General features: G+C 34.5%; 2 protein-coding genes across 5 annotated transcripts in view; one reads left to right on the top strand and one right to left on the bottom strand.

Moving 5' to 3' along the window:
* Positions 1-12382, top strand: part of MCPH1 (microcephalin 1) — a 124209-nt gene that overhangs the window by 57891 nt on the left and 53936 nt on the right. The window lies entirely within an intron of this gene.
* The window catches only part of ANGPT2 (angiopoietin 2), a 42828-nt gene that overhangs the window by 12000 nt on the left and 18446 nt on the right, over positions 1-12382 (bottom strand). Inside the window, exons 2-5 of one of the 2 annotated variants that reach the window (XM_063389347.1) lie at positions 8094-8249; positions 5950-6071; positions 4091-4323; positions 1742-1869 (exon numbers count right to left, since the gene is read on the bottom strand). In XM_063389347.1, the coding sequence (XP_063245417.1) occupies positions 1742-1869; positions 4091-4323; positions 5950-6071; positions 8094-8249 (639 nt within the window). The remainder of the gene's footprint in view (positions 1-1741; positions 1870-4090; positions 4324-5949; positions 6072-8093; positions 8250-12382) is intronic. The other variant, XM_063389348.1, reaches the window with a different exon arrangement.

The following is a 12382-nucleotide window of genomic DNA, read 5'->3' on the forward strand; positions in this document are numbered from 1 at the left end:
CCAAAGATAAAAGTTTGAGACAAGTCATAGTAAGAGTTCCAAGGAATTTAACCTTTCTGAGTTGTCTAACAAAGACTGCTACATTCTATTACTTTAGAGATGCAGTAGTTTTCATCTCCTTTCGCTCTTAAAATTGTGATTGTAGATATCTATGCTATTTAAATGCCATTCAGCTTAATGCATAATAAAACACTTCACTGCATCTTATGTAACTAATTCTCTTGTGAAATGGATGTATTTAGACTAGATTATTCCAAAGGAAAACCAGCTTCTTGGGTTTTTTTTTCCCAAGAGGAGCAGACTGCAAATAATATCTCTGGATTATATCTACAAAAATTACAGGTTTTATCTACTGTATTTTATAGACCTTACCCAAACAAATTGCTTATTTCCTTTAGCTGAGAGCTTTGTGAGTGTAAAGATCACAGTCTGGCTTGGGCTAAATTAAGTTCTGGCACTTCAAAGGCTAGTCACTGGTGAACTTCATCTCTAAACCTTTGCTTGGGAAAAAAATGCTTTCTCTGTCAGAGCTTTACCAATTGCTTTTCCACATTCCACCTCTTTTTCCACTACTTTTTTACATTTTCTGTTAATTTTTCTGATGTAATAAAGTAGAGTCTTAGGAGTTCTGTAAAATATTTCATTTTTTGTGTAAAGGAAATCTCTACAGTAGAAATTAGAAAATAAAATCATCATAAAATTATTTAGTGTTTGTCTAAGAAATATATTCAGGAATCTTTTATATTCGTGTGTCACTTAGCCTCCTCAGCTGTGCCTTCGTCATGTGAGCCTCAATGCTCTGAATGCTTGCCCCAGGTTTTTGGTTCTTTGTCCTCACAATCCACCTGGGACTTTTCTCCCTTTCAGATTCTATTAATTGTTTCAACTGAATTATGCTGTCTGAAGTTTTATCACTTTATTTACTTCATTAGATAGAGCATCTCTGTCAGGCATTCAGTGTATCATCCACTGAGTGCCATTTTCAGCTCAAGGTCTCTTCTACAGAGGTATGGCATACTGCTTTAACTTAAATTGACATTGAAGTTCATTTCAGTTAAACACATAGGGGAAAAATTATCCATAGAGGAATTTAAACTGATCTAGTGAAACTTCTGCAAACTCACCTCTTATATGAATCAGTAGCAGTATTTTTCAGAGCATAATTTTCCAGAAAAGTCCTTTCTGTTAGATGGTATTCAATTGTTTATCTTATTGTTACACAAGTGTCCTTAAAACTCTGTGATACAAAGAACTGAAACCTATACATCAGTCCAGTACTACTAGGCTGCTTTCATGAGTATAAATCCATGAGTAATCTTCGATGCCCCTGACTTTACCTCCTTTTGCCACCTGAAGAGCCTTGGGCATATGAAGGAACTAAGACCTTCAGGAGACAGGAGTCTGCTGATCATGCAGAGTAACTCTGTTGGAGTTACAAATTTTATAAAGAAATAACAGTACCTTATTGATTTAATTACATTAATTATGTGGAAAAAATAATGAAATTCTGGCATGATGAAGCAAACAGCAAAATGTTATTCATTTCAACTGAGCCGAGATTTCACCTGAAGGACTTTTTTCTTCCTGTGAGATACTCAGATCTAGGAGTGATGAAATGCTTGTAAAGAAACTTGGTAAGTAGTAAACTTCACTATTAGCTAGCCTATAAAATAGCACATTTGCCAGCTCAAATAACCTTTAACATGCAGTATGCCTAGGTAGCTCTTTATAGGTCTCCTACCTTCTTCTCTTGTGCAGTGTTTGAAACTGTTAACTTGTAGATTCCACTTGTTGTCAGTCCAGATTTGAAAGCTTCAGCACAGTCTTTGAAGCTGATTTGCTCCTCTTTGGCTATGAAGTTGTTCTTAGCTGTTAAAAATACAGTAGAAATTGAAGGCATTAAGAGGAGACAAATGAAAGTTACTAAGAATCAATTTATAGTGTAATTGGCTTAAAGCAGTTCCAAAAAATATGTCTGGCCCTGAAAGAAATGACAGATCAAGGTACTTATTATGTGTGTTGTTACTTTGTATCATTTAGAGACATTATTCTGATAGAATTGTGGTTGTTTGATAGATTGAAAAGTGCCAACACTTATTAAATGTGTTGAATGAGAAAACTCAGGATGTTGCATCTCATTCAGTTGAACAGTTTCTGCTTCCACTCATTGCCCTGTCTGGACTCCTACATGCATTACAACCTATGCATGCATTAGCTACTATTATATACATACCTAAGCAGCAAAAGATTATGTTAATAATGACTTTTGGACACTACAGTCATACTGTGAAATGAGTTATGAAACCTTTTATAATGCAGCAGACTGGTGGAACCACACTTAAGAAGATTTAAGCTTTTTTTTGCTCCTGTACTGAACAGGAACAACTTTGTACATACTAAGCTGAAGCTTGGTAGTTCAGCCCAACTCATTAAAGAGATATACCTTCTGGAACTTATTGTGTAAAAAATACATTTTCAAATGTTGAAGTCTTTGTATTCAACAGAACAATCTAAGGCTCATCTTCTTGTTCAATTCTTTATTAACTATGGAGGTTGGAATTTCCTGGCATTTTGCCTGCTGACTGATATTTCATATTTGACCCTTCTGGCGTTGGTTCTGTGTATTTTCCCTTTTAATTTAATCTAACAATCACAGTTACTACAAAGGTTTAGGTGCCATATAAATACGTGCTTATATTACAGTTGCTTATTATGTTCTTTTTAGCTTGCTTATTCATTATTTACCTGTTTAAGTGCTTTGCCTTAAATAGAAAAATAACACATTCAGTGTTTTAATTGCTTTTCCACACTCTATTGTTTGCATACTGTCTTAGAAGCTTTCCCTGCTAATTTTGTCTTTTTGGCAAACACTCATTATTTTTTCCACTCTGGGTTTAATGGTGCTGTAGCCAACATGACTTTGACTTGTTTACTTATTTGTGCACTAGCATAGCAGATAACATCAGCAGGAACATGTACAGCCTTGGTATTTAAGGGAATAGCGTCAGTTATTAAGACAAAAACTTGGAATTTACTTTGTTTAGAAACACCTACAACCTATGTTATAATAATAACATATACAACAATATTAAAAGTGGGGACTTCCAAACACCCTTTGCCTTTTCTGTGATCCACCTTACAGTAGTATCGTAGACCACCTGTACTGTCTTTTAAGTTCTAATGACAACTTCTAACATTTTTCCCAGTATTTCATTTTAAATCCTTTCTTTAGGCATTCTGTATGCTTATGTATTTTCAGCCTGAGAATTTTACAGGCAACTGTATCAGATAATTTTAGAACAGTTTCTTAATCTGTCCAAGTTCCTTATCAGACATGAAATTCAAGGAGTGAATGTTTAAATCCTGTGTAGCCATAACTTTCAGTTTATGGTGTGTGTGGGTTTTTATGGTGCACATGAATCTGCATAAATCTGGAAGCTATGCTTGGTGGCTATGATTTCTTGCAAGGTTGTCAGGCATTTAGGGGTGAGATTATTGCCTATAAAGTTTGATAGGCTGAGGGATTTTTAGGATGAACCTGGTGAGGAACTTATGGGAGTACCTGCTGCCCTGGCCTCATGCTTTCTGGTTTGGAGGGTAAAAACTATGCTTGTGCTTATTCCTTTGCCTTTGGTAGCCACTATAATTTGTCCTTTCTTTGTTAAACTCCGTGTGCATAAAGCAATGAGAGGTGGCAGAAACAATCTCCGTGAGCCAGGAAGAAAAGTTGCAGGTCTACAATATGCAGTCTCACCTAGATATATGGTCAAGGGAATGTATACTGCCACACATGTGAATGCCATGTGAGATGAATGATACTTGGCATCTCTGTATTTTGTTGAATGACTGAGAATTGGTTAAGAAGATAAACAAACCAGAGAAGATACACAAAATATTGAAATCACATAAATGTGGTTGTTTCTCCCACCCTCTAAAAAGTAGCTTAATTAACTCAGATGCAGAATTTAAGGCAAAAAATACAGACTTTTTGAGAAGTGTGTGTCAGAACTAGTTGTAAGACTATAGGTACCAATGTACACAAATTAGGAAATAGCACTGAAATGAAATAAGCATGTCTGCTTTAACTTACAGTTTGGTGTTGATATCATAGTAAGCAAGCTGTGAACCGTCTCCATCAGATCATGTTGCTGTTTTTGCAGAACTGAGTTGTTTACTGTAGCTGTAACCAACTGTTTTTCTAGTTCTTCTATAATAGAATTCTGTCTGGCTACTAGGACTTGAAGCTGATCTTTTTCATCTTTTATTGACTTCAGCTGAAGCATGTGCTTGTCTTCCATCTCAAGGACTCTTTTTTCTAAAAAGCTAAATAAAAGATTACAATTAGGCTCTCCACAGACAGTTTTGAGCTGATGTCAAGAGAAGCGAGTATGTTGTATAAGTTTCTTTCTTCATAAACACTCAACTTCATTCTCTGATACTCTGCAAGCAGTAGACAACTAAACGAAAGTTTAGTTTGATACATATGCTTTAATTTATAAGTGCATTAATAAACAACATTATCTACTACAGTGTGTATTGCAGGCTTTAAAAGTGTAATAATTGGGTGTTTGATAATTCAATATTATTAAAGGAAAGATAAAGTGACTAAGTTTTCATTGTTTTACCCTAATAAAAGATGAAACTTATTTAAAGGTGTAACTATGAACATTTCAAATATCCTATAATAAACACATACTTAACATAAATGTTATGGAATTAAGACAGGGAAATATGCAAATAGTTACTTGAAGATGGGTTACCCTTCTCCAGTTTTGGAGCTGGTATTATTAGGGTGCTGGCTGGGAACATTATTTCACTGCTAATTGTTCTGCTATAGACTCTGAGAAAGCTGATGTTAAAAGATGCATAGCCAGAAGAGAGAAGCTCACCTAAAATCCATTGCTGTTACTGAAAAAAAAAAACCTGAACCTTATTTATAATTATGTTTCAAGCAGATTAGTTCAATGCAGATTGTATTTTGTTAGGTGAGAAACAATGCTTTTGTGTTTTATGTGGATGTTACAAGGATAGTCTAAAGTCTGCTGAGTTCAACACCAAAAAACATGACCTTTTAAAAACCAGTATTTCCTTTGCTTTCCATTTGATAAGGATGCTTGTTTTTCTTAAGTTGGCAGATAAAACCTTTAGGGAACATATATAAATGTAGTAGAGTAGTGAACAAAAATGTCAAAACATGTCTCCTGGGTTTCTTAAGCTAATTCTTTCAAAGAAAAAGCACTTTGCACATATGGTTCTCATTGAAAAACATTGCTTTGAAGGAGAAAACTTACTGTTATTGCTGCTTTTAGATTCCTCTGTAAACTATTTATTGCCAAAAGTAAAATAAGACCGTGGTGATACGGAAACATAACTAGCTGAAAAAAGGTATGAGCCTTTGGACCACAGCCGTGTACAGAAAAGGATAGGAGTAATAGCTGAATATTTGGTTAATTTAAAAACATTGACTCTTAAGGAATGTTGAATATGATTAGTGCTTTATTTTTCTCACTACATTAGATAAAAACTGTAGCAATAGCCTGATTAATCATTAGGATACTGTACTGTGTACTACATGGAAATAAAATTTTGGAGATGTGGTTACACTCAATTAGTTTAAATCAGGTTAGATCAAATTCATCTGGATAAGTCGAAAAAAGAATATAAATTGGGTACAACTGAAGTACTGTTTCAGTTTTAGCCTTAAGTTCCTCATATAAAGGAGAACTTTAGATAGTGAAGAACAATATATAAACAATACAAGAATAAATCTGCATTAATCTCCTAGGCTTGAAGTAATATATGACTTTTGTAATGAGTGGGGATAACATTTTGTAATCAGTTTGGAGAGCTTGTGTACAAACTCTTATTTTCCTACTTGAGTACATTTTTTCTAAAACTATTAGAAGTGCACTTGATGGAGTAACATTTTATTGGGCTGTGCAAACTTACCTGTTTTTTTCTTGTAATTTTGTTATCTCATTGGTCTGATCTGAAATCTGTCTTTCTAGTTTGTTTGTTGAAAGAGAGTGTTCCAAAAGCTGAAGTTCAAGTCGGGTTGTCTGGTTTAATACCTAAAAAAAAATTACAAAAAAAATATCTCTCTTAAAAGATACGTCTTTAAATAAATTGTAATTTTGTTATGTTGTAAAATCATGCAAATCTCTATGTACACCTATGATTAAAAGTATTTTTCAACACATAAGTTAGGCACAAATGTTCTCAGAATCAGAATAAAGAAGAATAGACAGAGTTATACTAATTTTGTTATTACACTACCGTATATCACTGGGAATATTTCAGTAGTACGCTATGTTTCTGATGAGAGTTACTGTGTACTTTAGCTTTGTTGTTATACCTTCCCCTCTGTTATGATGATTCTTATTTCATTACTGGAACTGTTACGGTTGTGGCTCAAAGAATGAGTTGTTTTCCCCATCTGGTGTTGAAAGTCTCTCACTCACTGAAATCTTGGCACAGTCCGGAAATCACTTGGTAGTTCACTCCTAGCTATTTTGCTCAACCCCAAATTATATTTTGAAGTGTTTATCATGTGAACCACATTTTAATCGATTCATTCTTTGCATTTAATATTACCTTTTCTCTACGCATTGTTTACAATTTATTTGTATCTTTAAATGAAGAAATGCAGATACTAGGAAACATGTAAGATACTCTACAGTTTGTATTGCATTACTTAGAAGCAAGTTTTCTAGAAATATTTTCTCATTGTTTTAGAGTAGCTTTTTTTAATTCAACAGAATTTGGCTTTCCTTGACAGGAAGAATTGATTACTCATGTCCTTCATGTTAAACAGTCATTCAGGACATGATTTCACACTTAAGTGTAATTGAAAACTATGGCCAAAAGTAAGTGTCCTTGAGAGAGCAATTGTTTGGTTAATTTCCTTATGTTGCTAATTAAGCCCTTAACCCAGTCACCAGTAATTTCAGGCAGAGAAGGAAAGTTACAGTGATTATTTTCTTCCTCTAAGCAGAAAATAATTGAGTAACTTCCATAAAGACATTACTGTGAATTAATGAATACATTTTCTCAACATTTGCAAAATATTAAGCTCCTGAATAATACAATGGAAGTTGAACTCAGTATGCCTATGAGCTATGAATTATCAGTTTATCAGGGTTCACAAAGCCTTGATTTAGGTTAAAAAATGTAATTTAATTCATTGGATGAGTTCTACAGAAAGTAAAATATCCAACAAAGATTTTAGGCTTTTCATACTTTTTATATTATACAAATTATGTGCTGCGTGATCTATCCATTATTTGTTTCGGCAGTTATAGATCTGCATCTTCCTACCACATCTGCAAAACCATAAATACGTACCACTCTACATGGATTGGACTTGTCCTTCTACTAATATCTGCATTCTGTTTAACAGAATGTTTTATTGTATTTAATGCTTTTCAATTAAAACCCATTTGTTTTTGTTTGAAGTTAACAAATGTACAGTAGACAAGTTTACTTCTGTGTGAATGCACTTTTCTAACAGCCTCCTAATTTCTTATTTCTTGATTAATCTCAGATTTGTTTATGTATCCCTTTGTTAACCAACCATAGTACAGTGCATTGTGCTGGAAATGAACTGTTATCCCACTTAGAGTTATCTGTGAAAACATTAATTAAAGACATAGTTCTCTTGACAAGTTAAAAAAATAAAATAGGAAAGATTCAGTCTAAAAAAGCAATTAAGCTGGTAAATGGAACAAAGACAGTTTAAAGAGACACGTTTAGCTAAGATTAGTAATGAGAGGGCCACGTAAAGTACACTAGGATCCGATGCCTGGATATAGTATATTAGTTTTAAATACATTCTCTTTAAAGATTAATTTACCAATTGTCTTTCTAGACTTACCTAAAATACTGTAATGAAAATCACTCAAGTGACAACACTGGTGTTGAGATGGAACTATTTATTACCAAACACTAGTGTTTCCTTAAGTTGGGTAGAACTGTGGGTCATAACGATTGACTTCTAATTGTTGAACAGAAGTGTGTAACACTAAACAGTGTTAAATGTATAGCTGTCGTATTTGGGAAGTAGAAGCATTTTGAGGTTGAAATTCATTACTTACTTGTGCTTCAACATCTGTTAATTTGCGGGTCTGTTCAGCTGTTTGATTTAGCAAGTTTGTGCCTATTTCAATCATTACTGCAGTCTGGTTCTGCACTGCAGTTTGCTGGATCTCTACCATTTCTTTCTTCATACTGTCTTGGATGTAATTCTCAAGCTACATGGGAAAGAGAGAAGATAGTTGCATTCTTTAAATTTTGGAAAGGGGGTAGTACATTAAGGCTGCTGACAGCCTTGCTAAACAAATTTGGTTCTTGTCTGTTATGTATTAACGTTAAGTTTCCCAGTGTTACGCTCTGTGAGAGGAAGACCAAGTGTGACGAGGACTGTGTGGCCACTCATTCTTTAAAGGCAGGATCAGAGATTTGCAGGAGTTAGGTAGCAGGTACAGTGATGAAAGTGCTTGTGGGCACTTGGAAGCCATTCTGCTCTAGTGCTCCCACCATTGTAACCATTAGAGGAGCTTCACCAGCTTTGGCAGCGGTGGGAATTTTTTAGAAGATAAAAGTTTAGGAGTTTAGTCATCTTCCTGTATTTACACTTAACTATTTTAAAAGCATTTTTCATCACATGACTAGAAGTCAAGAGAAGAGGTCAGATGTCATTTAACACGCTGTTATGTGTGCATTTTTATCAGAGAGAATTTCAAATAAAGGCACAAAACAGTAGAAAAACCTATAAATACTGTAAATAATTAATATTAAGGAATGCAAAAGTTGGTAAAAATACTTGACTCTGTCTAAACTAATAAGGCTTTTTTAGTAGTCATTTTATAATAGAGTACCCTGGTTTCAAGAAAAGTGAGGAGAAAATAAGTAGCAAGGAGAAAATTTAAGTAGCCTTTTGCATAAATCTTTCTTTCTACCTAGGTACCTACCTACCTACCTTTCTACCTATCTGAATTATGAAAAAGCAGTCTGCTTTTTCTTCATACTTCTTTATTTCTTGTCAGTAATTGCAAATATTTCATATTTCTTTGATGTGTCATTGCTTATGCTTGAATTCATAAAAGTCCAGACTGCAAGACTTCATTTTTCTCCATTGACTGAGGAAATTTCTAGAATCAAACTTCTACTTCACTCCAACACTGTTCTATCAAGAGAACCATAATAAATTTTCAGCTTTATGCTCTACTTACAAAGAGGATACTAGCTAATGAAAAATAGTTATTGTCATTAAGCACAAATGGTAGTACATCACCAATTCCTAATCTAAGTGAAATGGTAAACAGGTTGATATGTTGATTTTTTAAAAAATAATATTTTGGTAGTCTTATCTTGATATGAATGATGGCTTGTAGTAAGGAGACACTTTGAACTTTATTTTATTGCTACTTTCCATATTAGTGAGGGAAAAGTACCTTGTGGTTTAATATTCTCTAAACCACTGTTCAGATATAACCATTCCATTTCCAACCAGGTAAAGATCAATGGGCAGATCTTTCAGCTTTGCATTTTTAATGTTTCCCCCTTAACTATTACTTGAGCAAGGATTGGGTTAAATTTTCTTACTTCACAGCTGTTTTTTAAAGGTGGCAAATGAAGAAAACAGGGTATATTAAGAAATCAAAACCTCTAAAACTGGTAGTATATTCTTACATTTGAAGTGACCATTATTTCTTCATTCCTGGTGTGACCAAACTTTCAAAGCAGTATTTTTTCACTCCAGTCTCCCCTTGCAGCTGGTGAACTGCAATGCACAACAGCGAGATTTCTGACCTGGCAAAGCACTGACCCCATCTACTGTTCTGCTCCTCAAGTGTACCACAAAGATTTTAAAACTAGCTTTTAGGCAGCCTTTACATGGTCTTTACATAATGATCTTTTTGAATACTTGAAGTAAGGATACAATCAACTAGGTTTTGGCATAATAATTTAACATGGGTATCTTCAATTGCCATCATACTATGGTAATTAGAGTTGTTCACTATTCACAGGGATGATTCTTAAGTGTTACCTTTTGTCCCAGGCTATTCCTCATTTTTAAAAGCTTGTCCACCCAGAGACAAATCTTATTTGACCAGTTGGAATTTTTTGAGTTCTTTGGTGACGTCTTTTAGGTCAGCTTCTTCTTTTATGTTGGACAATAGTCAGTGCCTTTTAATTGAGTAGTAATAGTAAGGTATCTTTGGTACTTGATCATCAGGCTATGAGATGTCAGAGTATAGTGATAATTTATTTTAAAAAGCAATGCAAATTGGTATTTGGTGCACCATAGTCAAAGAATGTTTGCAAAATTCTGAAAAATTTTATATAGATAAAAATAAGTAATTTTTCACTAAAGTGAGATGAAGACCGAGAACAACTACTAATATATGTCTCTCTGAAAAGGCTAGACATCTGGGAATGAAATTATTTATGAATCCAAATTAACTTAAGCAACTGAATCTGGAAGACTGGATATCATTATAGATAACATTGAAAGGACTTTGCTCAAATGCAGCTCTGTTAAAAGACTATGAAGTGAGATATCCAGAATGCATTTTGTTTGCCTCAGTATCACAGTTAACTATGGAAATACCTTGATCAAGGATATGGCTTCATCTGACAGACTTAATGCATTGAAAATATTGCATCATCTTTAATTTAGAAAAAAAAGGCACAAAATATAAAGGAAGACAGTAATAAATAGATCAACAAAGAAAGATCGTTCATGAGCTTTGATTCTTTCATGAAATAATTGTGGATATTTAACCTCAGTCTTCAAGGTTCTTTGTTCACCAAAGAGACAGCAGAATGAGAATCTGAGCAAAGTCATCTCTGCATATAGGATTACAGAACTGCATGACTTCTTTGAAATTGTTATCACTGAGTTATTCCAAAACACACTACTAGAAAATGAGTTGATTCTGGGCTTAAGGTAAGGTAAACATTTTATGGTAAGCTTAGGCAATTGACCAGTTCAAACACACAGATGTAAGGTTGCTCTAAATACAGTGTGCAAACCCCATGATTACAATTTAAGGCATCTGGTGGTTCTGGTTGCCAGATTTCTATACCCCTTGTCACTGTACTTGTAACCTTGGAAAGCAGTTTTATTTGGACACACAGATCTGCATTTTCATAATTTATCTTATTTGAATATCTGTAAGTCTAAGCATATCTTCAAGTGTCTGATCTCTTTCAAATAATTTCTTATTTATGTGGGGATTTCCAAATCACTGAAGTATTCTCTTGACTCCAGTTTTGTCTTCACATCTGTTTTTCAACTTAAAAAATATTAAATATGTAATTTAGGAAATACGGCATCTGTGCTTACTTGAAAGCATGAAATGTGAACACCAAAAGGGATTTAAGATTTAAAGCCAGTTTCATTATCTGACTCATTTATTCTAACTTGGAGCAACATGAAGCATCAAAATTAAAATGACCTATGGCTTTGGAGCTTCTTCTGGTTTTTTCCCTAAAAATCCTACAAAACACAATTACATAAAACCCTTCTGGATTTTCCTTCATATTCACTAATCCTCTCCCACTTTTGTACATTCTCTGCATCTACACATCATAAAATCTCTTTTTCTGACCTGAACCAAGATGCACACTGATCCGTCTCTGCTTATTTCCCTCTCTCTTCATCATACAATGCAAAACTGTAGAATGTAGCACTTTTTACAACTACAACATCCTAACTTTTTCTTAGTGGCACATGCTTACTTTCTTTCTTGAAAGAGCTATAAAGGAATGACTTTCGTCCAGAATGCCCCACCATCTCCCACTGACCTCAGTGACAGCAGAACACGTTCCCACCACTGCATACCCCTGGCAAGCAAGGCCCTTGGGTTTCACTGAGAGTGGTGGAAGAACTTTTTAAACACGGGCTCCAGTTCCCACAGCCATGGCTGAGCTACACTGACAACACAGGATTAGCAGCCATTTTGCAGGACTGCAGCTCTTTGTGGCACATTTCTTTGTAGAGTACTATTCATCAGCTCCTGCCAAGGAGCCTCCTTTCTTTGTACGCAGTAGCACACTCAGAGTTTCTGAAGGGGGAAGAATAGCTTGGGTAAAAAAGAGGTTTAAAACAGGGAAGGACACAGGAATGAATGAATGCCTCGGTCCCCATCCATCAGTCGGGGGGCTTGGTCGTTTGAACAGAATATCTGTCTTCTTCAATATTTTGCTCAAATCTGGAAGGTGAATTATTTGCCAGGGATTATTTGCCAGATTTCTCCCTTGCCATGGCACTAGCTATGGTTTAATCTCTTTAATTCAAATAATATTTGAATATTATAAGAATTGTGTTAACAATGATTACATTATTGTTTTTTTAAACAAAATAAATGTTAAAACC

The sequence above is a fragment of the Prinia subflava genome, chromosome 2, assembly GCF_021018805.1.
Source record: "Prinia subflava isolate CZ2003 ecotype Zambia chromosome 2, Cam_Psub_1.2, whole genome shotgun sequence".
Classification (NCBI taxonomy): Eukaryota; Metazoa; Chordata; class Aves; order Passeriformes; family Cisticolidae; genus Prinia; species Prinia subflava.